The 20224-nt window shown below is 47.8% G+C and overlaps 1 protein-coding gene across 4 annotated transcripts in view; it reads left to right on the top strand.

Moving 5' to 3' along the window:
* Nucleotides 1-226: 226 nt before the first annotated feature.
* ZC3H18 (zinc finger CCCH-type containing 18) overlaps nt 227-20224 on the top strand; it is a 44970-nt gene continuing 24972 nt past the window's right edge. For 2 of the 4 annotated variants that reach the window (XM_063168184.1, XM_063168185.1), the window contains exons 1-8: nt 228-352; nt 6295-6896; nt 9509-9593; nt 10384-10532; nt 10911-11003; nt 12215-12372; nt 15591-15708; nt 18395-18681. In XM_063168184.1, coding sequence (XP_063024254.1) covers nt 6309-6896; nt 9509-9593; nt 10384-10532; nt 10911-11003; nt 12215-12372; nt 15591-15708; nt 18395-18681 — 1478 coding nt within the window. In that variant the 5' untranslated portion in view covers nt 228-352; nt 6295-6308. Of the gene's footprint in view, nt 353-6294; nt 6897-9508; nt 9594-10383; nt 10533-10910; nt 11004-12214; nt 12373-14089; nt 14123-15590; nt 15709-18394; nt 18682-20224 lie in introns of all 4 variants that reach the window. The other 2 variants (XM_063168181.1, XM_063168182.1) reach the window with 2 other exon arrangements.

A 20224-nucleotide genomic window follows, 5' to 3' on the forward strand; every position in this document is an offset into this window, starting at 1 on the left:
GGCGGGCGGCGGGGACAGCAGGGGAGGGCCCCGCGGTGTTCTGCAGGGGGTCGGGGGGAGGCCGGAGGGCGCGGAAATGAATGAATTCCCCCGCTCGGTCGGGACCGGGAATGGGACCGGGCGGCCCCGGGTTCGCGGGGAGCCGGGGGACAGCGGGGCTCGGCAGGGACACGGCGTGCGGGTGGCTCTGACTGTCCCCCTCGGCTGGCAGCGGGAGCAGGGACAGCGCCAGCAGCCGCGGCCCGGGGGCACGGCAGGAGAGCCCGCCTGGCAGGAGAGGAGCCCCGGAGGTGAGCGGGCACCGCGGGGGCACAGCCGGACTGCCCCGCCTGGCACGAGAGCAGCCTCGGAGGTGAGCGGGCACACACCGGGCACCACGGCAGCCGAGGGTGCTTGGGGTTTGTCTGCTGCAGGGTCAGCTCTGAATGAGTTTGGGGTTTGTCTCCTGCAGGGTCTGAAATGGGTTTGGGGTTTGTCACTCATAGGGTCAGTGCTGGGATGGGCTTGTGGTTTGTCACCTGCAGGGTCAGTGCTGGGGTGGGATTGGGGTTTGTCACGTGTAGGGTCACTTCTGAGGTGAGTTTGTGGTCCCTCACCTGCAGGGTCAGTTCTGAATGGGTTTAGAATTTGTCACTTGTAAGGTCAGTCCTGGAATGGGTTTGGGTTTTATCATGACTGACTCATGGAGTCAGTTCTGGGTTGAGTTTGGGGTCCATCACCTCTGGGATCAGCTCTCAGTGGGTTTGGGGTCCCTCACCTCTGGGATCAGCTCTCAGGTGGGTTTGGGGTCCATCAGTTGCAGCTGCTGATCCAATATCAGTCTTTTGAGTGGGATTATCCCAAATCCTGCTGCACCCAGGTGTGACCCTCTGGTTGTCTCTTCCTGAGGCCCTGAGAGCTCACACTCAGCATTTGCTGGGGAGAGCTGCAGGAAGGAGCTGCAGGAAAATCAGCTGTGCTGGGAAACAAACTGCAGCTGCCTTTCTCTTCACAAATCCAAGGGGAACGTTCCCAGTTAGAACTCTCTGAGCTCTGCTTCAGACCCAGCTCCTGGAAATGCCCTGAGCACCAAACTGACCCCACAGGGCTGAGCTTGGGGCACTGAAGGGTGCCCTGAGAGCTGCTGAGTTCCCTGGGCACCCTGCACCTCAGAGCTCCCTAAGGATGGCAGAGAAATGAGGATTTTGGTTCATTAACGCTGCTGGCAGCTGGAATTGCAGTCGGGGCAGGGCTGCACACAGAGGGTTCATCCTCTCAGTGTTCTGTGTTTCCCCTCTCCTGGATCCTGAGGAATTCATTTCCTGCTGTCACCGCTGCTCCACGTTTTTCCCTGGGTTGGTTTCTGCTTTTGCAGTTTTTTGTTCCCTGAACCTTTGTGTGCTGCCCTTCTCTCCTCCCCTGTCCTGTCAGCTCTGTTCCCTCTGCTCAGCTCCCTGCCTGTCCTCCCACCCTGCTCCAGGGCCTTCCTGCCCTGCTTTACCCCTGCATTTCATGGGTCTGACTCACAGCACCTCCTTGGCTTCTAGAAATGGGATTTTACCCTTTTATCCCAAAGATTTCAGCCGGAAGGACAAAGCTTCCTCTCTTCTTTCCTTCCCATGTGTCCTGTGACATCCCCAGGGCTGCCAGGGACACAGAAATTGGGAATGCACTTGGTTCTTCATATCCATGGACATTTGTAGGATTTTAAGGGTGAATTTGATGGCTCTGCCCAGCTCCAGGTTTTTGTAGGAGCTCAGTTCCTGCCTGGAATTTCTTCCTTTTTAATTTTGCAACTTTTGATGCTGTTAAATTAACACAGAGAAGAAACTTGGCCTGATTTTGCAAAAGGAGCTGCTGGGTAAAAATTCCTGCCCTGACTCCTCTGGCCTTGTGAAAATCAGCTCACAAAAGTGTGAGGTTCAGGATTTTATTTGAAATGTATCCTGGCAAGGTGGAAGTGGATTTTTAAAGGCAATTTAAGTAACAAAGGGTTTTTCTCTGCCTGCCTTTAGTGCCATGCAAGGCTGCTCAACCCCAGTGCTTTCAGTTCAAACATCTTTGGATGTCATTAAGCTTTGATAAAAATATAAAAGTGAAAAGCAGGTGGGTTTAAACTGCTGGAGCGTGTCCACAAATTTCTCCTCCCCTTTTTATTTGGGAAATGTGTGATTTGAAATGTTTCTAAGGAGGCTGGGAGGCTTTAGTAGGAACAAATTGGCTCCATCCAGGCATGGTGAGGATGGCCAGGTAGGAGGAGCAGCTCTGTCCCACCTTGTGCAAGCCGTGGGACTCTGATCAGTTCAGGAGCATAATGAAGCATAAATTCATCCTTCATTCCCTCATTTGAGATACTCCAGAGCCCAGGCTGTGAAACTTCCAACTCACTGTTATGTTGTGGAGCTAAAACCTCCTCGCTCCTGGGAAGTTCTGCTGCCAGATCCTCAATTTCTGCCCTGAGAAGCTGTGACCTGCTTTGAAGAGGCTTCCAGCTCGCTGAGCCATGCCCAAATCATTCCAAAACCAGGGAAAAACCCCTTTTTTTTTTGCCTGAAAATCCCCTTTATTGATTGCTTTTCCTCCCTGTGACAGGGCTGCCCCAGCTCATTTAGCCTGGGAGTTAAATGAGGAGAGTTTGTGAGCCTGGATGGAATTCCCAGTGCCCTGTGCTGCTCCAGGCTGCTCAGACACTCAGGGAAGGAACATTTGACACACTTTGAGCAAAAGGAGCTGGTTTGGAACAGAAATAGTTGTGCAGCTGGGACCAAAGGCGGCTTTGCCTGAATTTGGAAGATTTCTCAAGATAAAAAGGCTGCTCAGTGAGAGGCATTAATACAGCCCTGCCTCTTGCCTGAGCTGCAAGTCAAACAAGCTCATCTGGGGCTTAGGAGAGTTAATTTTTTGCTTTTATAACTGGTTTTGAACTAGGAAGAAACTGGCTTAGTTTTAAGGCACAAAAAAAGGCCAAGTTTCTGATGAGGGAGAATGAAACCTGGGGGTTTCACTTCTGCCACTGCTGCTTGATTTAAAGCACTTCCATGGAGCCAATTTTTCTTAGGTTTTTGTGATGTTTGTCTTTATGTTTCCCTAAAGGACAGCAGAAAGCAATTAAAAACCCCCAATGTACAGAAACCCCAAACAACCCCTAAAAAACACCTCAGAAATCCCCAAAAACCTTTCAGGATTTCAGAGATCTGGGATAAATTGTGATTTGCGGATTGAAAAACCTCTCCAGAAAAACCTCTCAGAATTCCAAAGGTTTGGAATAAATTGTGATTTGCAGATTAAAACGCCTCTCACAATTCCAGAGGTTTGGGATAAATTGTGATTTGCAGATTTAAAAACCTCTCCAGAAAAACCTCTCAGAATTCCAGAGGTTTGGAATAAATTGTGATTTGCAGATTAAAACACCTCTCACAATTCCAGAGGTTTAGAATAAATTGTGATTTGCAGATTAAAACACCTCTCACAATTCCAGAGATTTGGGATAAATTGTGATTTGCAGTTTAAAAACCATCTCAAAAAAAAACCCTTGCAGAATTCAAAAAATTTAGAATAAATTGGTTTGCAGATTAAGACAACAGTTAAAACTGGAATTAAACTTGTCCTGTTCCATCATCGGGCAGTTTTCCTTTTAATTTCCAACTCCCAGTTTTTTTCCCTGCTGCTGAGTTTACCTTTGGACATCTGGGCTTTGTTTTGGGACATTTCCATGCAGGGTAAGATTGCTGCCAAAATCTGCTTTGTTGGTTTTGGGGAATCTTGGAGCAGCAGCCCAATCCCTGAATCCAAGGAATTACACCCCAAAAACCCTCCCTGCCTGGATTTTCTGAGCCCTTCTCACTTGGGCCATCATTTATTGTGTTTCTTATCATTTCTGCTGATGGAAATTAATAGGAAATTATTACAACTGCTGGATGCTGTGGATTTTATAAAAGCTGCTGTGCAGGTCAATGTTTTGTATTTCAATGTTTTATATTGCTCACCATCAGAGCATATTTGTTTCCTCCCATCCCTCTAAAGGTCTGCATGTCAAACACAAAAAGCCATTTGCTTCACTTAAATACTTTTTTTTTTTCTTATTTTTTTTGCTAGTGCTTATTTGCAGGAAAACAGAAAACAAATTTCCTGAGTCCACGTGGCCCTGGCAGCTTTGATATTTGTGGTGGCCTCTCTGGGCTGACCTTTGTGTTCACACAGAGTCACTTCTCAGGCACTTGGGCAATTAAAATCTTCAATCTGAGCTGGCACTTAAAGCCAGTCACGATTTGTGCAGGAATTTATGAGCTGAGATCAGGCTTGATGTTCTCAGTAAGGAGAGGATTTGTTCAGCTCCATCCTGGGGAACTGCTCAGAGCTGTTGTCACCAGGAGGCAACTTCTGGCTTTTCATTTGGCTTTGACCTTGTCAGGGAAGTCAGAACTTTGCTGGTGAGCCAGAACCAACTTCAGTGTGCAGAGGAAGCTCAAAATGTGGATTTTCTGCTGCTCTGGGCCCTGCTGATGCTGAGGTCATCTTGTGTTTATCAATTCCCTGATAGCAGCAGGGCCCTGGGGGCTTGGGGAGAGCACAGTCAGCCCTAAAATGCAGCTTAAAGTGCTTCTGGGAGGGGTTTGGATTTATTTTCTGGTTTTAACTCCTCTGCAGACCTCCCACAGCATAAGGAGCAGCATTTTCTGGAGTGGGACTTTGATCTTGGGAGTTTGCAGCAAATTCTGTTCATTAGCAAAAGATTTTGGAGGTTCAGGTGCTGGGAAGGCTCAGTTTGCTTTACTTGGGGCAGTGTTTGGTATGTCTGGGTGGCTTTTTGATGGGAAATCACCTTTCCTGTGCAAAACCAGCTGGACAAACAGGGGAAAGTGTCAGGAAAAGGTGAAATAGCAGCTTAATAAAAGATTAGTAAACTCTGATTTCATGATGGATGGCTGGGAATGTTTAAAAAGCAACCAGAGTCTGACATTTGTAGCATTTCTGCTCCAAGGGTTTTTAAAATGACAGGTGGAACTCTGCTCATTTATGCCATGGGTTTGTGGCAGCACTAAATGAACTTGCAGAGAGCAGCTGGAGTGAAACATGGGACACATTAAAATGAAGATGATTTGTAATTTTGTGGCTTTTTTTTTTTAGGGTATTTAGAGCTTTTGTGTGGATGTGACCCAGTCAGCTCAGCCAGTTCCAGTCAGGCATTTCTATCATTTATGGGATTTTTTTTTTCTGGAGTAAAATTAATGCACGGCCCAGCTTTTTTCCCCTGCTTTGCACCCTGCCCTTTTCTGTTGTATTTATTTGCTTTATTCTGGATGGACATGGCGTTTTTAACTTCCACCAAGCACAAGTTCAGACATCTTCTAGGAAGGTCTCTGTGCAGGCAGCTGGATCTGCTGCTTTGGTGGAATTTGGGGGTCTTTACTGAGGGTTCTGCCCCCTCAGGTGAGACCCCAGCCCAAGGAGGAGCTGGAGCTGCTGGAGGAGCCCAGAGGAGGCTCCAGGGGGATCAGAGGATGGAGCAGCTCTGCTGGGAGGAAAGGCTGGGACAGCTGGGAATGTTCACCTGGACAGGAGAAACCTTGGGGCCTGAAGGAGCTGCAGGAAAGAGGGAGAGGGACTTTGGAGAAGGGATGGGGGACAGGACACAGGGAATGGCCTCAGGCTGAGGGAGTGCAGGGATGGATGGATGGATGGATGGATGGATGGATGGATGGATGGATGGATGGATGGATGGATGGATGGATGGATGGATGGATGGATGGATGGATGGATGGATGGATGGATATTGGGCAAGAATTGTTCCCTGTGAAGGTGGGCAGGCCCTGGCACAGGTGCCCAGAGCAGCTGTGGCTGCTCCTGGATCCCTGGCAGTGCCCAAGGATGGGGTTTGGAGCACCCTGGGACAGTGGAAGGTGTCCCTGCCATGGCAGGGGTGGGATGGGATCTTTATGATCCCTTCCAACCCAAACCAGTCTGGAACTCCATGAAATTCCAGCCTCAAGCTCTTCATTGTCTGTGAAGGGCAGCACACTCCAGGCTGGGGCAATATTGCCATCAGTTTTTTATGCAGTTTAAACTCTGAATTTCCCTCTTGGAGGGACACCATATTCCTGAATTTCTGGCATCCCAGAATGGTTTGGGGTGGAGGGGACCTCAAAGCTCCTCTCCCTCCAGGAGTGGCTTCCTCAGGGCCCCATCCAGCCTGGCTTTCCAGGAGCTCCAAGAACCTTTCCTTGGGAAGCAGAGCACAGGAGGAGGAGCCCCTGAGGGTGGGATTTCCCTGCCTGCCCCCTTTGCTGCCCATAACCAGAGCTGTTGTCCCTGCAGGCTCGCGGGGACTGATGGACGTTCCCGACAGCCCGCAGCGAAACCCCTGCTCTCCTGAGGACGAGGACCAGCAGCTTTCTGATGAGGAGGTCCTGAAGGAGAGCGGCTCCGAGCGGGAACTCGATGGGGAGGGTGGCCAGGGGAGCCTCCTGGGCGAGGAGGAGGAGGCAGGCAGGGCCCTGAGCCGGGCAGAGGAGGAGGAGAACCACTCAGACGAGGAAGATGATCGGCTGAGCGAGGCCAAGTCGCAGGAGTCCGACACCAACGAGCAGGGCGTGGAGCTGAAGAGCCCCCGGCCCCGAAAAGGGGAGGAGGAAGACAGGACAAACGACCTGGAAGTGTCCTCTGTCACCAGGGAGCTGGATGAGCACGAGCTGGACTATGATGAGGAGGTTCCCGAGGAACCCAGCGCTGCTCCTGCAGAGGAGGACGGGGAGAAAGCTGCTGGGGAGGATGATGAGGAAGAGGAGAAAGGAGATGATGCCCCTGAGGATGAGAAGAAATCCAGCAGCAAAAGTGATGATGAGAAGGATGGGCAGGATCCCCTCAAGGAGAAGAAGAAAGAGGAGGATGATGGGGAAATTGATGATGGAGAAATTGATGTAAGTAGGCGGTGGGCAGAGCCCTGGGGTGCTTCTCCCACTGCAGTTCCTTCCTCCTCCTGGTGGGAATATCCCTGTCCCTGGTGTGCAGGAAACCCTTTCCCTGGAGGGAAGGCCAGAGCATGGAGCAGGCCCTGATTTCAGGGGTTGTCCTGTGCTGAACCAGAACCTTGTGCCAGAGCCATCAAATGAGCTTTGTTCCCCCTCAGTGTGGGGAGGCTCCAGTGCTGTGAGAAACTGCCCTGCCTCAGCTCCAGGGGGGACTTGGAAATGATGCTGGCAGCAAATCCCATGGATGGGGTGGCCAGGAACTGTTCAGATTGAGGGGCTGCTGCTGGTGGTGTTTGTGCTGCTCAAACCCTGATCCTGGGCTGTTCCAGCAGCATCTGGGTGCATGGAAGGGCAATGGAAGGTGCTGGGCTTTCTGGAAAATTCTCAAGGCGTGGCTTGGATATGGAGTAAGAGATGTGCAGTGTTTCACAGCTCTGAACCAGCCAAGATACTCAGAGAGATCAGAAGTGGGGTTTAGTTGCAGGTGGGGATAGGGAAAATCTCACCTTTAGCCATGGCTGTGCTCAGCAGGGAGCTCTGCAGAGCAGCAGCTGTTCTGTGCAGCTGAACTGCCATTTCCTCCTTTTCCACGAAGGAAACAGGGCAGAGTCATTCCAGTGAAACCCCTCCTGTGGGCTCCTGCTCTGAAAGTGCCTCCCAGCGGGGGAAATGTGAGGAGGAATTGCTGGTGCAGAGCCCCTGGGCTGGCTCCCATTGCAGAGCTGCAGCTGCACAGCTGGGCTGGGCTGTGGGACTGTCCTGGGGACAGGCAGGGAGGCCCTGGAGGGGACTGGGCTCACTGCTGGGGCTCCTCAGCTGGGCAGGGGACATGCTCTGTCCTCCCAGCCCCATTCCTGTGGCTCTGAGCTGGCCACAGGAGCCTGGGAAGCTCCTGAGCCTCACTGCACACACTCTCCTCCCTTTTCCCTAAAGAATCGTATTTTGTGTGCTTTTTACTCTTCATCATTCATTGACAAGTTTAATTGTTTTCAAAAGTGACACGGTTTTCCTCCCTCATGCCCATCCTGGCAGGTGATTTTGTTCAACACGTGTTTTCCAAAGGTTTTGTGTATTCCTAAATCAGTTAGAAGGAATTCCAGTATCTTATGGGCAGAAAAAAAAAATTCCTGGAGCCCTGACTCCATGCCTGCTCCTTGATTAAAATATGAATGCTCTCCTTTGGAGCCTGAGGCATTCTTGGGAGCTCTCCTCACAAAGCAGGAGATGAATCTGTACCCTGGTTTTCATACATTAACTCATAACAGCATTCTCAGCTGCCTGGTTCCAAGGAGACCTCCCAGAAATAAATACTTCCCCCTTTGTTGCAGACTTCACACAGCTCTTTTGAAATCAGCAGAGTGGAGCTGCTTCTCCCATTCATGCAGCACTGAAAGCCAGCCCCAGCTTTGGGGAAAACTTCAAGCTCTGCATTTTCTTCTGCCTCCTGGTGTGGAGGGAGGGGAATATTAATGCAAATTTTAATTGGAGTATAAGTGCAGGCTTTGAAATCCGGTGCTGTTGAGGAGAGCTGTGTCCCTGGCTGAGGCAGCAGAGGCTCCTCACCCTCCTCTCTGTGCTCCTGGGTTTGTCTGCAGCCAAGGAATGGCTTTTCCTTCTTGCCAGCTGCTCAGTGCATCAAAGGAGGGAATTTTCCTCATCTTTTCCACCCAGAGAGTGGCTGTTGCCAGGCACAGGGAAGGCCCATCCAGATGCTCCCTCTTCACGTGTTTCATGTGCTGAAAACAGAAATGGAGGCAGAGAGGGAAAACCAGGGTGTCCTTTGGGATAAAATCATGATTTCCTGGCCAGGTACCCCTGACACCTCTCTGGTCTTTGTACTTTAGCCTCCTGCATCCCGAGCTCCTTTTGGTTTTCCAGTGCAGCCTAACAAAGCCAGGGAAGGGTTTTTTCCCTTGGAAAAAGGAGAAAATGCTGGTATTTGAAAGTTCCAAGAACTTCTCTTCTGGAGGTGTTTCATGGCTGTTATTTCTTAATCTTGGAGCAGCCTCCAGCCACCAGAATTCTCTCCTGGGGCTGCAGTCCCTGGGGATGAGGCAGAGTTTTGTTTGAGCTGGTTCCCAACTCCAACGTGGAGCTGAGGAGTAGAAAGGAAGGTGGAGATGACTGGAAGAAATCTGTTGGATTTATCCTGAGAAGTTCCTTTGTGAGATTGTCCCTGGATAGGGACTTTGGACAGGGGTATGGAGTGATGGAAGGAGGTGGAGCTGGCAGGATTAATTTGGATTTTGGGAAGGAATTCCTGGCTGTGAGGGTGGGCAGGCCCTGGCGCAGGGTGCCACAAAAGCTGTGGCTGCCCCTGGATCCCTGGCAGTGCCCAAGGCCAGGCTGGATGGGGTTTGGAGCAGCCTGGCACAGTGGAAGGTGCTTTTACAGCCACCTGGAATATTCTGTCCTCCCCTTGTGCAGGTGCTCTGGGGCATTCCTGTAACCTGACCTTGTTTTTCTCCTGTGGTTTTGCCCCAGGGTGGCTCTGAGTGTTTGAACAAGACTGGGAAATGTCAGGTCCCACATGAAATGTCAGCTTTGTGTGTCTGTTCCAGGATGATGACTTGGAAGAAGGGGAGGTTAAAGACCCCAACGACAGGAAGGTGAGGCCCAGGCCCACCTGCCGCTTCTTCATGAAAGGTAACCCCACCCTGGGGGCTGGAGGAGCCAGAGCTGCTGCCCTTGCTCCTGTTTGGGGATTTTGGTTCTCCATTAAGCTGCTGTTACGTGATAAATTCTGCCCCAAGCGTCCTCAGTGCCACCTTGCTGTTTGTTGGTGGCCAAAGCTGAATTTTCATGGAGCCACTACACAAAAAGGGCTTTGCCCTCAGCATGGTGAGCCTGGAGGAGGTAAATAAAGGGAGACTTGCAGTTGTTTTTGGAATAAAACACAGAGATTGTGGCTGCTCCATCCAAGGCCAGGCTGGACAGGGCTTGGAGCAGCCTGGGATAGTGGAAAATGTTGGGATTGGAATTGGTGAGCTTTAAAGCCCTTCCAGCCCCAACCACCATGATTCTGTCCCTGTTTGTTTGGGATGCTCTGTGGTCCTTGCTTTGCCCTCAGGTTTCCTGTGAAAGGCAAAGCTCCCAATTGGAAATGTTTGTCAGTAACAAATGAGGATCTCATAGGCTTATTCTTACATTTAATTACCAGATGTGTCCAGCCCTCCCTCCCTCCCTTCTCCCCACTGGAGGAGAACATTGTACGTTGTTCCATCTGTGTGTGGATGTGTTTGTCCCCTCTGGCAGGTGGAGAGTGCCATGTGTGTGCAAACAGGTAAATCCCAGCCCAGCTGCAGAGGAGAACAGTCAAACACCTCCAACAACATTACTCCTTAGAGGGTTTTAGCTGCCTGCTGGGGTTTTTGTGGGGCTGGGGTGCTGCTGGGAGCAGGGTCTAACAGCTGTGTGTGTGTGTGTGTTCCCACAGGACACTGCACCTGGGGCATGAACTGTCGCTTTATCCACCCCGGAGTGAACGACAAAGGAAATTACTCACTCATCTCCAAACCTGAGCCCTTCTCCCCCAACGGGGCCCCTCCCATGGGCCCTCACCCGCTGATGCCAGCCAACCCCTGGGTATGGAACCTCTCCTGGCCAGTCATGGCTTCTGCACCACCCTCCCCATCCCTGCACTGCTCCAGGTGGGCTTTTGGACAGCCTGGTCTGGTGGGAAGTGTCCCTTCCACTGGAACCAGATGAGCTTCGAGGTCCCTTCCAACCCATGATCCTGGCATTTTCCTCCTCTTTATTTGACCTAATACCTCAGCAGTTGGACATGTGATTTTTAAATGGAGATCTTGGAGTTGCCAGTAGAGGGGGGTAAAATTCCACAGATTCCCAGCTTAGTCCTGCTGAGGCACGTCTGGAGTAACCCTGAGTAGCTTTACAAAGCACAGCTTTGCTGTTTAAAACTAACTCAAGTGTTTTCTCCTGCTCTCCTCACCTTTCCAACAGGGAGGCCCAGTGGTTGATGAAATCTTACCTCCACCTCCTCCAGACCCTCCAACAGAAAGTGCCTGGGAGAGGGGACTCCGGCACGCTAAAGAGGTAAATTCCTTCCTCAGGGAATTGCTGGCTGCCTCCAAAATCCACGAAAAAAAGCTCTTTTTGGAGCACAGGTGTCTTGCTCTTTCTCTATTCCTTTTGCCTTTTAATCTATTAATTGTGATTTGTTGTACATCACAGTTGTTAGACAGCCAAGAGGAGCTCAAATCCAGGTTGGGGGGTTATGTTTAAGAAATAGTGGGAATTTGTGTCCCTCAGCTCCAGCCCTTCACAAAGCAAAGCTTTAAGCTGATCTAATTTGCCTCCCTACAGTGCCTGTTTCTCCAGTTTGTGATCACTGCAGGGGGGAAACTTCTGTTTCCTGTTGTCCTGAGCTGGTGGAACAGGGAATTAATCAGGAAAAGTCTCCAATATCCTGCACATTCTGAGGGAAGAAGGTGTTCTGGCTGCAGGAAAACTCCTGAGGGCAGGATTTTTAATATTCCAATTTCTCCCTGCCCCAGGAACCTTCTCTCCTCACACTATTTTTTTTCTTTAAAAAGGTATAAATTTTTTTTTTATTAAAAAAAGTTATTAAAAAGGTATTTGTAGTGGTTTCATCATTGGTTTTTCTGGGTTTGGATTGAAGGCTTTGAGACAGTAATTTGTGTTCGGACTCAGGTGTTTATTATTTCTTATTAGTAAAACAGTCTCACTACTGTGAGTTCAGCAGCTTTTCATTAGAGGGCACAAAATGGCCAACAAGGTCTTTTAAGACTAAACTATCTAATTAAGAACTGACACCAAGATTATTTTCCTTTTTTTTTAAATTACTATTTTCCGTATTTTCCTTTTTAACTGATGCCAAAGAGCCCCCAGTGAGGATTTTTCTGCCCAATTACAAAATACCACCCAAACCCAAGAAGAAGAAGAAGGAAGAAGAAGCATGAAGAATAAAACCCAGGACGACACTCTGTGCCCTCCATCTTTGTTCCATCCACAACATTCTAAAAATTCCAATTCCTAAATTTCTCACCACGTGATACACGTGCACTGCTCTCTATAATCTATAGATTATAGATTCCGTTTTTGTGGATTCTAATGAGTTCTGGAGTTTAGGAAACTTTCTCCATGAATGAGGTCAAAGTCAGTGCTCCCCTGGGGGTCAGGGCACCCCAGAGCAGACAGAGAAATATTCCTGGGTTTCCACAGGTATTAAAAATACTCTTCTTTTTAAAAAGTTATTAAAAATACCTTTCTTCTCTTTCAAAAAGGTATTAAAAAAAGCAACAATGAGGAAGGAGCAGGAGCCTGACTTTGAGGAGAAGAGGTTCACAGTGACCATCGGGGAGGACGAGCGGGAGTTCGACAAGGAGAACGAATTCTTCCGGGACTGGAATTACCGCATCACCCGCGACGTGCGGGACCCCGCGTAAGAGACAGCCCTGGCAGCTCCAGGGAGGGACCCCTGGGTGGGGCTGCACTGCAGGGAGCCTGCCTGGGGTCCCCTGTCCCTCCAGACTCGGGGTGGCACCTACAGACAGGGAGCAGCTCCCTTGAGCAGGAGGTTGGGAGCTTGAGCCACCTCCGCTCGCTCCGGTTCAGCCCCACCTTCCTTCTCGGTCTCCTTGAGCCCTTCCTGCCTCCAGTCTCCTTCAATTCTGCTCCTCCTGGGCTCTCTCCAGCTCTGCATTGCCTCCCTCACACCAGTGTGTTCTTCCAGCTTTTTTTCTCCCTTTTTTTCCTTATCCCAACCATGAGAAGTTGGAGCGTGTTCAGTGTGCAGGAGCTGGTGGCCCCAGCTGGGGCAGAACTGGTTTAACAAACACCTGGACTGGTCCCAGTTAAAGCTGGTACCTGGTTTAACAAACACCTGGACTGGTCCCAGTTAAAGCTGGTACCTGGTTTAACAAACACCTGGACTGGTCCCAGTTAAAGCTGGTACCTGGTTTAACAAACACCTGGACTGGTCCCAGTTAAAGCTGGTACCTGGTTTAACAAACACCTGGACTGGTCCCAGTTAAAGCTGGTACCTGGTTTAACAAACACCTGGACTGGTACCCAGTTAAAGCTGGTACCTGGTTTAACAAACACCTGGACTGGTACCCAGTTAAAGCTGGTACCTGGTTTAACAAACACCTGGACTGGTATCCAGTTAAAGCTGGTACCTGGCCACAACAAGCCCCCTAAATTTAAGTGTTCACGTCATTGGGATTTTAAGGTTAAATTTAAAGTGTTGGAGACCTCAAACCCAGCTCTGGGAAATTGTTTGGGAGTTCTCGAGCCAAGAAAAGGAATGGGAAGAGAATTTTTGGGAGATAGGCTTGGATTCTGCAGGAGTACAGGTGGATTTGTCTCTCCTTGCTCGTACATCCTCTGTTCTTCCTACATGGACAGATTATGGAAATATTTCCACTCCCAGAGGGTTTGCAAGGCTTAGTTCTGTTTATTTTAGAGTGGATGAATTACAAAAAAAACCTCTGAAAAGGAGCAGATTAAGCTTTTGTTCAACATTCTTTGATTTGCTCTAGAGTGCAATTCCTTTCCCTAGTTAAAAAAAAAATACAAAAAGCCCTGTCCTCAGTTCTGCAGCCTGAAGGAAAAGAAATTCCTAAAGTATTAACATTTTCCTGAGTTTAATTAGCTCTGGATCTTGGCCTTGTGTTCCTCTCAGAGGCACCTGGGGTTTACCCCAGTGTTCTGGGGGCTGTTCATCCATTATCTTCATTTTATGACTGCCCTGTAAAATGCACCAGCAGCATTTTGACCCTCTCTGATGTAGGAATTGTTAAGAGCAGGCCTGGTTTTCATATAGTCCATAAAAAAATGTATTGCACATAACCAGTGTTAAACAAAACTCATCCAACAACTGGAATTCCTGAAAATTGAAGGCTGTGTGAACAGGCTGTGGCATTAAAATATCTCCTTTGTGTGTGACAGGAAAAGTTATGAATCTGCTACTGTAAGCTCTAGAAAATGCTGATTTTTCTCCTCCCCACACACAATTTGTTGCCCAGCTGGACACCTTGCAGCCACCTGAGCACTGGAAGTGCAGCTGGGATGTGGAAAATGCTTTCAGCACTGTCTTGTGACATGTGGAGTTGTCTCAGTAGTTCATGAATCCCTTTTTCTTTTTTGAATGACTATAGGGAGGTGGACATCAAAGAAAACATTAACTATGGGTAAGCAGGTCTTTGATTCCAGTACTGTTACAACTGTAAGAGAATTTTCCTTTGCCTTTTTTTTCCATTGCATTTCCTCCAACTTCTGGGGCCACAGACAGACCCCTGGCCCCTCAGCAGCTGACTCAGTGGATAGATTGGATTATTTTTGGGGTGGTACCAATTATTTTCTAATGATTTAAGCACTGAATTACCCAAAGACACAGCAGTGATCCTTTTTGAAATTAAAATAACCCTCCAGTGTTATAGGAAGGGGAAATTTGGACTTGAGGCTGTGTGAAAAAGCAGAATTTCCTTTCTGGCATGGCTTGAGATGTTTTTCTCTCTTTGAACACCTGATGTCACTGAATCCAGGCTGCTCTGGGGTTGGCATCAGGAGTTTGTAGCTGACTGAAGCATCCCAAATCCTGGTTCTCCTTCCCTTGGCTTATTGCTTCAGTCCAAAAGAGAAATCCTAAATTATTTAAGAGCACTGGAAGATAGACAAGTACCACTCACAGGGCAGCACCTACATCTTAAGCTGGTTTAGGTTATTTGGCACTGTAAAAATTCAAAAAGTGGCCTCTTTATTCCTTTTTTTAATAAATCAGAGTCTCATTATGGATAATCTGGAATTTGGGAGCACTTGCTGTATAATCTTAGCTCTGCCACTGACTCCTCTGTGGCCCTGGAAGTTTCTTACTCCCTGTACCCCCTCCTCATCCTCACAGTGATCTGATATTTGCACTCCAGGTGCTTGGATGTTGTTGAGTTGGGGAATCAAAACCATCAAACAATGTGAATAGAAATCAGGAGATGGAGGAAGCAGCTTTCAGGAGGGTGGGGTTTCCATCCTTCTCCTCCCCAAAAATCCTTCATTCTGCAGCTGTGTGTGTGCCACCAGTCCGTGGCTGGGCCAGCAGCTGATTCCCAGTGCAGGATATCAGCTGGAGAAGTGGTGCCTTCATTCCAGGGGGCACTTCCAGGTCCAGAGTGTTGCTGACCTGCCCCCAAAGCTCCACTGCTCCCTGTGCAGAGCTCCTGTCCTGCACTGGTGGCCCTGGTGGCAGCCATCCCTGCAGGGGCAGGAGCTGGGGCACTGCTGAGGAGTTTGGGATGAGCTGTGGGTGCATGGGCAGCAATCCCAGCTCTCAATCCAGGAGGCAGAACATGTCCTGCTCCCTGTGCAGGCACTGGAAGGAGCTCTCAAAAGCACTTTCTGTGTTTGCACCACGTTGATTTGAAGGCTGAATTTTTGGTAGCTCTTTTTTTGGTGTTTATCAAGAAAGGTTTGTGCTTTTCTCTGATAAGCCTCACTTAAAAAAAGACTATTTTGTTGGGCTGTGTGCAGAAAATAAACATCTCTGCACAGCCCTGCTGCATTGAAGGTGGTTTTGTTGTCCCAGTGGCTGAGCTGACGTAGCACCCAGAGTTTTTGTGATGCCAAGGTGCCTTTTCCCTCTCTAACACTCCCTGTTTTTCATTGTAGGCTTGATCCCTATGCAGATCCCTATTATGACTATGAAATAGAGCGCTTCTGGCGTGGTGGGCAGTATGAGAATTTCAGGGTTCAGTACACAGACCCCGACCCCTACCGTAACTACAGAGTAAGTAAGGAACTCCCCCTTCCCCCTTTTCCTTCCTGACTCTCTTCCAGGTTCTTCTGGGCCTTGGCACAGTTCCAGGGCAGTGCTTGAAACAGGAGTTTTCAAATAGTTCAGTCTTGGCTCAGCCCCAGCACAGAGCAGGCTGGAGGTGAGGGGATGAAGGATGTTCTGTTCCAGCACCATGAGGGTGAAAGCAGCGTGCCAGGCTGGGGAGGGAGGCTGGGAAGCTGCCTGATGGAAAAGGACATGGAGTGCTGCTTGGCAGTGGCTGGGAAAGCCACTGGCACCTGGCTGGCACCAGCCCTGGCATGGCCACAGCCCCAGGGCAGGGACTGTCCCTGTGCTGGGCACGGCTGAGGCCACACCTGGGGCTCTGCTCAGGTTTGGGCTCCTCCAAGACAGACCTGGAGGGGCTGGAGTGTGTCCAGGGAAGGGAATGGAGGATCCTGAGGGGGCTGGGAAGGGAATGGAGGATCCTGAGGGAGCTGGGAAGGGAATGGAGAATCCTGAGGGAAATGGGAAGGGCTGGAGAATCCTATGGAGCTCAGGGGGCTCAGCCTGCAGCAAAGGAGGCTCAGGGGGGCCCTTGTGGCTCTGCACAGCTCCTGCCAGGAGGGGACAGGCTCTGCTCCCAGGGAACAGGGACAGGAGCAGAGGGAACAGCCTCAAGGTGCACCAGGAGAGGATTAGATTGGGTTTTAGGAAAATTATTCCATGGAAAAGGTATAAAGCATTGGAAAAACTGCCCAGGAAAGCAGTGGAGTCCCCAGCCCCTGGAAGTGTTCAGAAAACCTGTGGGTGTGGCACCTGGGGACCTGGTCAGTGGTGACCTTGGTGATGGTGCTGGCTGAGGGTTGCACTTGATGATCTAAAGGTCTTTTCCAACCTTAACAATTCCATGTCTGAGGTGGGAAGGTGGTTCCTGCTCATGCTCCTTGGCTGCTCCTCAGTGTAGCAGTTGAGCAGTACTTGCCCGTCCTTGGACATCTTGGAGTTTGCTGGAAAGAACCTGGTTGAAAACTTCAGAAGGGCTCTGAACCCTTTCCCTGCTCTTCCTTTCCCCTCATGCACATTTTGTGCCTCTGCAGCAGTGACCAAACCAACCAGTCCTGCTTGGGGGGAGCTTTTCAGTGCTTTCCATCAAATCCTTTTAGCAGCTTTTCCTTTGCTCTAAATCCTTGTTTTCTGCGGGACAGGAGCCTGGGCCTCACTGTGGCCACACATGACCAATTATTTTCCTGGTGCTCATTTGCAAAGTTAATTATCTGGTTATAGAAATGATCAGCAATGAGAGGAAAGACTTGTAAACATCAACACATTTATTTAATAAGCCTCATAAACCAAATTAATCCAGGCATTGCCTTTGAAAACAACAGTTGCGTGGGATGTGATGCTGGGTTTGTATCCAGGGTCTGCTCAGCAGGATCCAGATTATTATTCTCCAGATTATTGATCTCCAAATAATTGATCTCCATGTCATTGGGTTGCAGATTATTGATCTCAATCCTTTGCTGAGGGAGGGCGGATGTAATTCCTGGCATTCCCAGAATTGATCTGGAATTGTAACTTCTGGCATTCCAATGTCATTGATCTCCAGATCATTGATCTCCAGATTATTGATGTCAGTCCTTTGCTGAAGGAGGGTGGATGTAATTCCTGGCATTCCCATTCATTGATCTCCAGGTTATTGATCTCCATATCATTGGGTTGCAGGTTATTGATCTCCATATTATTGGTTTGGAGATTATTGATCTTGATCCTTTGCTGAGGGAGGGCAGATGTAATTCATGGCATTCCCAGAATTGATCTGGAATTGTAACTCCTGGCATTCCAATGTCATTGATCTCCACATTATTGATCTCCAGATAATTGATCTCCATGACATTGATCTCCATGTCATTGGGTTGCAGATTATTGATCTCCATGCCATTGGGTTGCAGATTATTGATCCTTTGCTGAGGGAGGGGGGATGTAATTCCTGGCATTCCCACGTCATTGATATCCAGATTATTATCTCCATGTCATTGATCTCCAGATGATTATCCCCATGCCATTGACCTCCATGTCATTGGTTTGCAGATTATCGGTCCCTTGCAGATGTAATTCCTGGCATTCCAATGTCATTGATCTCCATGCCATTGGTTTGCAGATTATTGATCCCTTGCTGAGGGAGGGCGGATGTAATTCCTGGCATTCCAATGTCATTGATCTCCATGCCATTGGGTTGCAGATTATTGATCCCTTGCTGAGGGAGGGCGGATGTAATTCATGGCATTCCCATGTCATTGATCTCCATATCATTGGTTTGCAGATTATTGATCCCTCGCTGAGGGAGGGCGGATGTAATTCCTGGCATTCCAATGTCATTGATCTCCATATCATTGGTTTGCAGATTATCGATCCCTTGCTGAGGGAGGGCGGATGTAATTCATGGCATTCCCATGTCATTGATCTCCATATCATTGGTTTGCAGATTATTGATCCCTCGCTGAGGGAGGGCGGATGTAATTCATGGCATTCCCATGTCATTGATCTCCATGTCATTGATCTCCATGCCATTGGTTTGCAGATTATCGATCCCTTGCTGAGGGAGGGCAGATGTAATTCCTGTCATTCCCAGACCTGCCACCTTTGCCGGGAGCTGTTCCCACATCACCACCGTGGTTTCTCTGTTGCTTTTTCCAAGGAACGAGAGCGAGAACGGGAGCGGGAGCGCGAGACCCGGCAGCGGGAGCGGGAACGGGAGCGCGAGCGGGAACGGGAGCGGGAGCGGCGGCAGCGGGAGCGCGAGCGGGAGCGGGAACGGGAGCGCGACAAGGAGCGGCAGCGGCGCAAGGAGGAGTGGGAACGGGAGCGGGAGCGGGTGAAGAGGGACGAGAAGGACAGGCAGCACCGGGACCGCGACAGGGACCGCGACCGGGACCGCGACAAGGACAAGGACAAGGCCAAGCCGCGCTCCCCGCTGCTGCCCAGGTGAGTGTGAGCCGGGATCTGCCTGGGGGAGTCACAGGTACCAGTGGGATGTCAGTTATTGCCTTGTGATTTTGGGAAACTGGGTTGGGTGGTGTTTCAGGGGTCCCAGGACGAGGGAAGAGACGAGAATTTTGACTCTCTATTTCAGAAGGTTGACTTATTATTTTATTATATATATTATTTTAAAGCTATTCTAAATAGTATATAGAAATAATATCTATTATATTAAAACTAGACTAGATAGCATGTATAATTAATGTATATTATATATTAATTAATATATAATATATATTATAATATATATATAATATATATTATGTGTATTATTTTAAAACTATTCTAAATAGTATATAGAAATAATATATATTATATTAAAACTAGACTAGATAGCATGTATAATTAATGTATATTATATATTAATATATATAATATATAATATAATATAATATATATTATATCTAGTACATGTAATTAATATATCTTACATATTAATATATGATTAATATATTGTATTAAAATACATTAACATATTTTAATATATTTTATATTTATAATAGACATTTTAATTATTATACATTATTTTATACTATAAATTCTAATATTATATATTAATTTTTAATATATATTATATTCAGGGTATATTAAATGAACTATAAATATTATATTAAAACCATACTAAATAGTATATATAATTAATATATATTATATATTAATTGATATATATAATTAAGAAGTATTTTATATATAGTATGTATAATTAATATACGTTAAAACTACTAAAAGAACTATAAATGTTATATTAAAGCTATACTAAATAGTATATATAATTAATATTTATTCTAATTAATATATACTTTATATATATTATCTATATAGTATCTATAATTAATATATATTATATTAAATAGTACTAAAATATTAGAAGAAAGGATTTAATCAGAAGGCTAGCAAGGAATAGAAAGGAATGGAATGATAACAAAATCTTGTGACTGACTAGAGTCCAAGACAGCTGCACTTTGGCCATTTATTAAAAACAGCCACATGAGGCCAAGCAAAGATGCACTTGTTGCATTCCACAGCAGCAGATAATTATTGTTTACATTTCCTATCTGAAGCTTCTCAGCTTCTCAAGAAAAAAAATTCTAACGAAAAGATTTTTCATTAAATATGTCTGTGACATTGGATGTGCTCTGAAGGAATGCTGGAAGTGCTTAAACTTGTAGAAAATAGTGGGAGTTGGTTATGCATGTCAGAGGCTTCTCCAGGAGGGCCAGGTTCTCTTTTGGAATTAAGGAGGATATGAATTGGCAGACTTCAGGTTGATTATTGTCTATAATACTAATATTGAAAGAGATTTGAAAGCAGGATAATTAAGATATTTTCAATAATCTTAATGGCACGAAGCTGTGTAAAGTAACTTTTTGGGTGGATATTAGCAAAAGCTTCTTCACTCAGAGCACAGTTAGGCGCTGGAACAGGTTCTCCTTGGAAGTGATCACAGCACCAAACCTGACAGAGTTCAAGAAGCATCTGGGCAGTGTTG

Source organism: Melospiza melodia, chromosome 13 (assembly GCF_035770615.1).
Source record: "Melospiza melodia melodia isolate bMelMel2 chromosome 13, bMelMel2.pri, whole genome shotgun sequence".
Taxonomy (NCBI): domain Eukaryota; kingdom Metazoa; phylum Chordata; class Aves; order Passeriformes; family Passerellidae; genus Melospiza; species Melospiza melodia.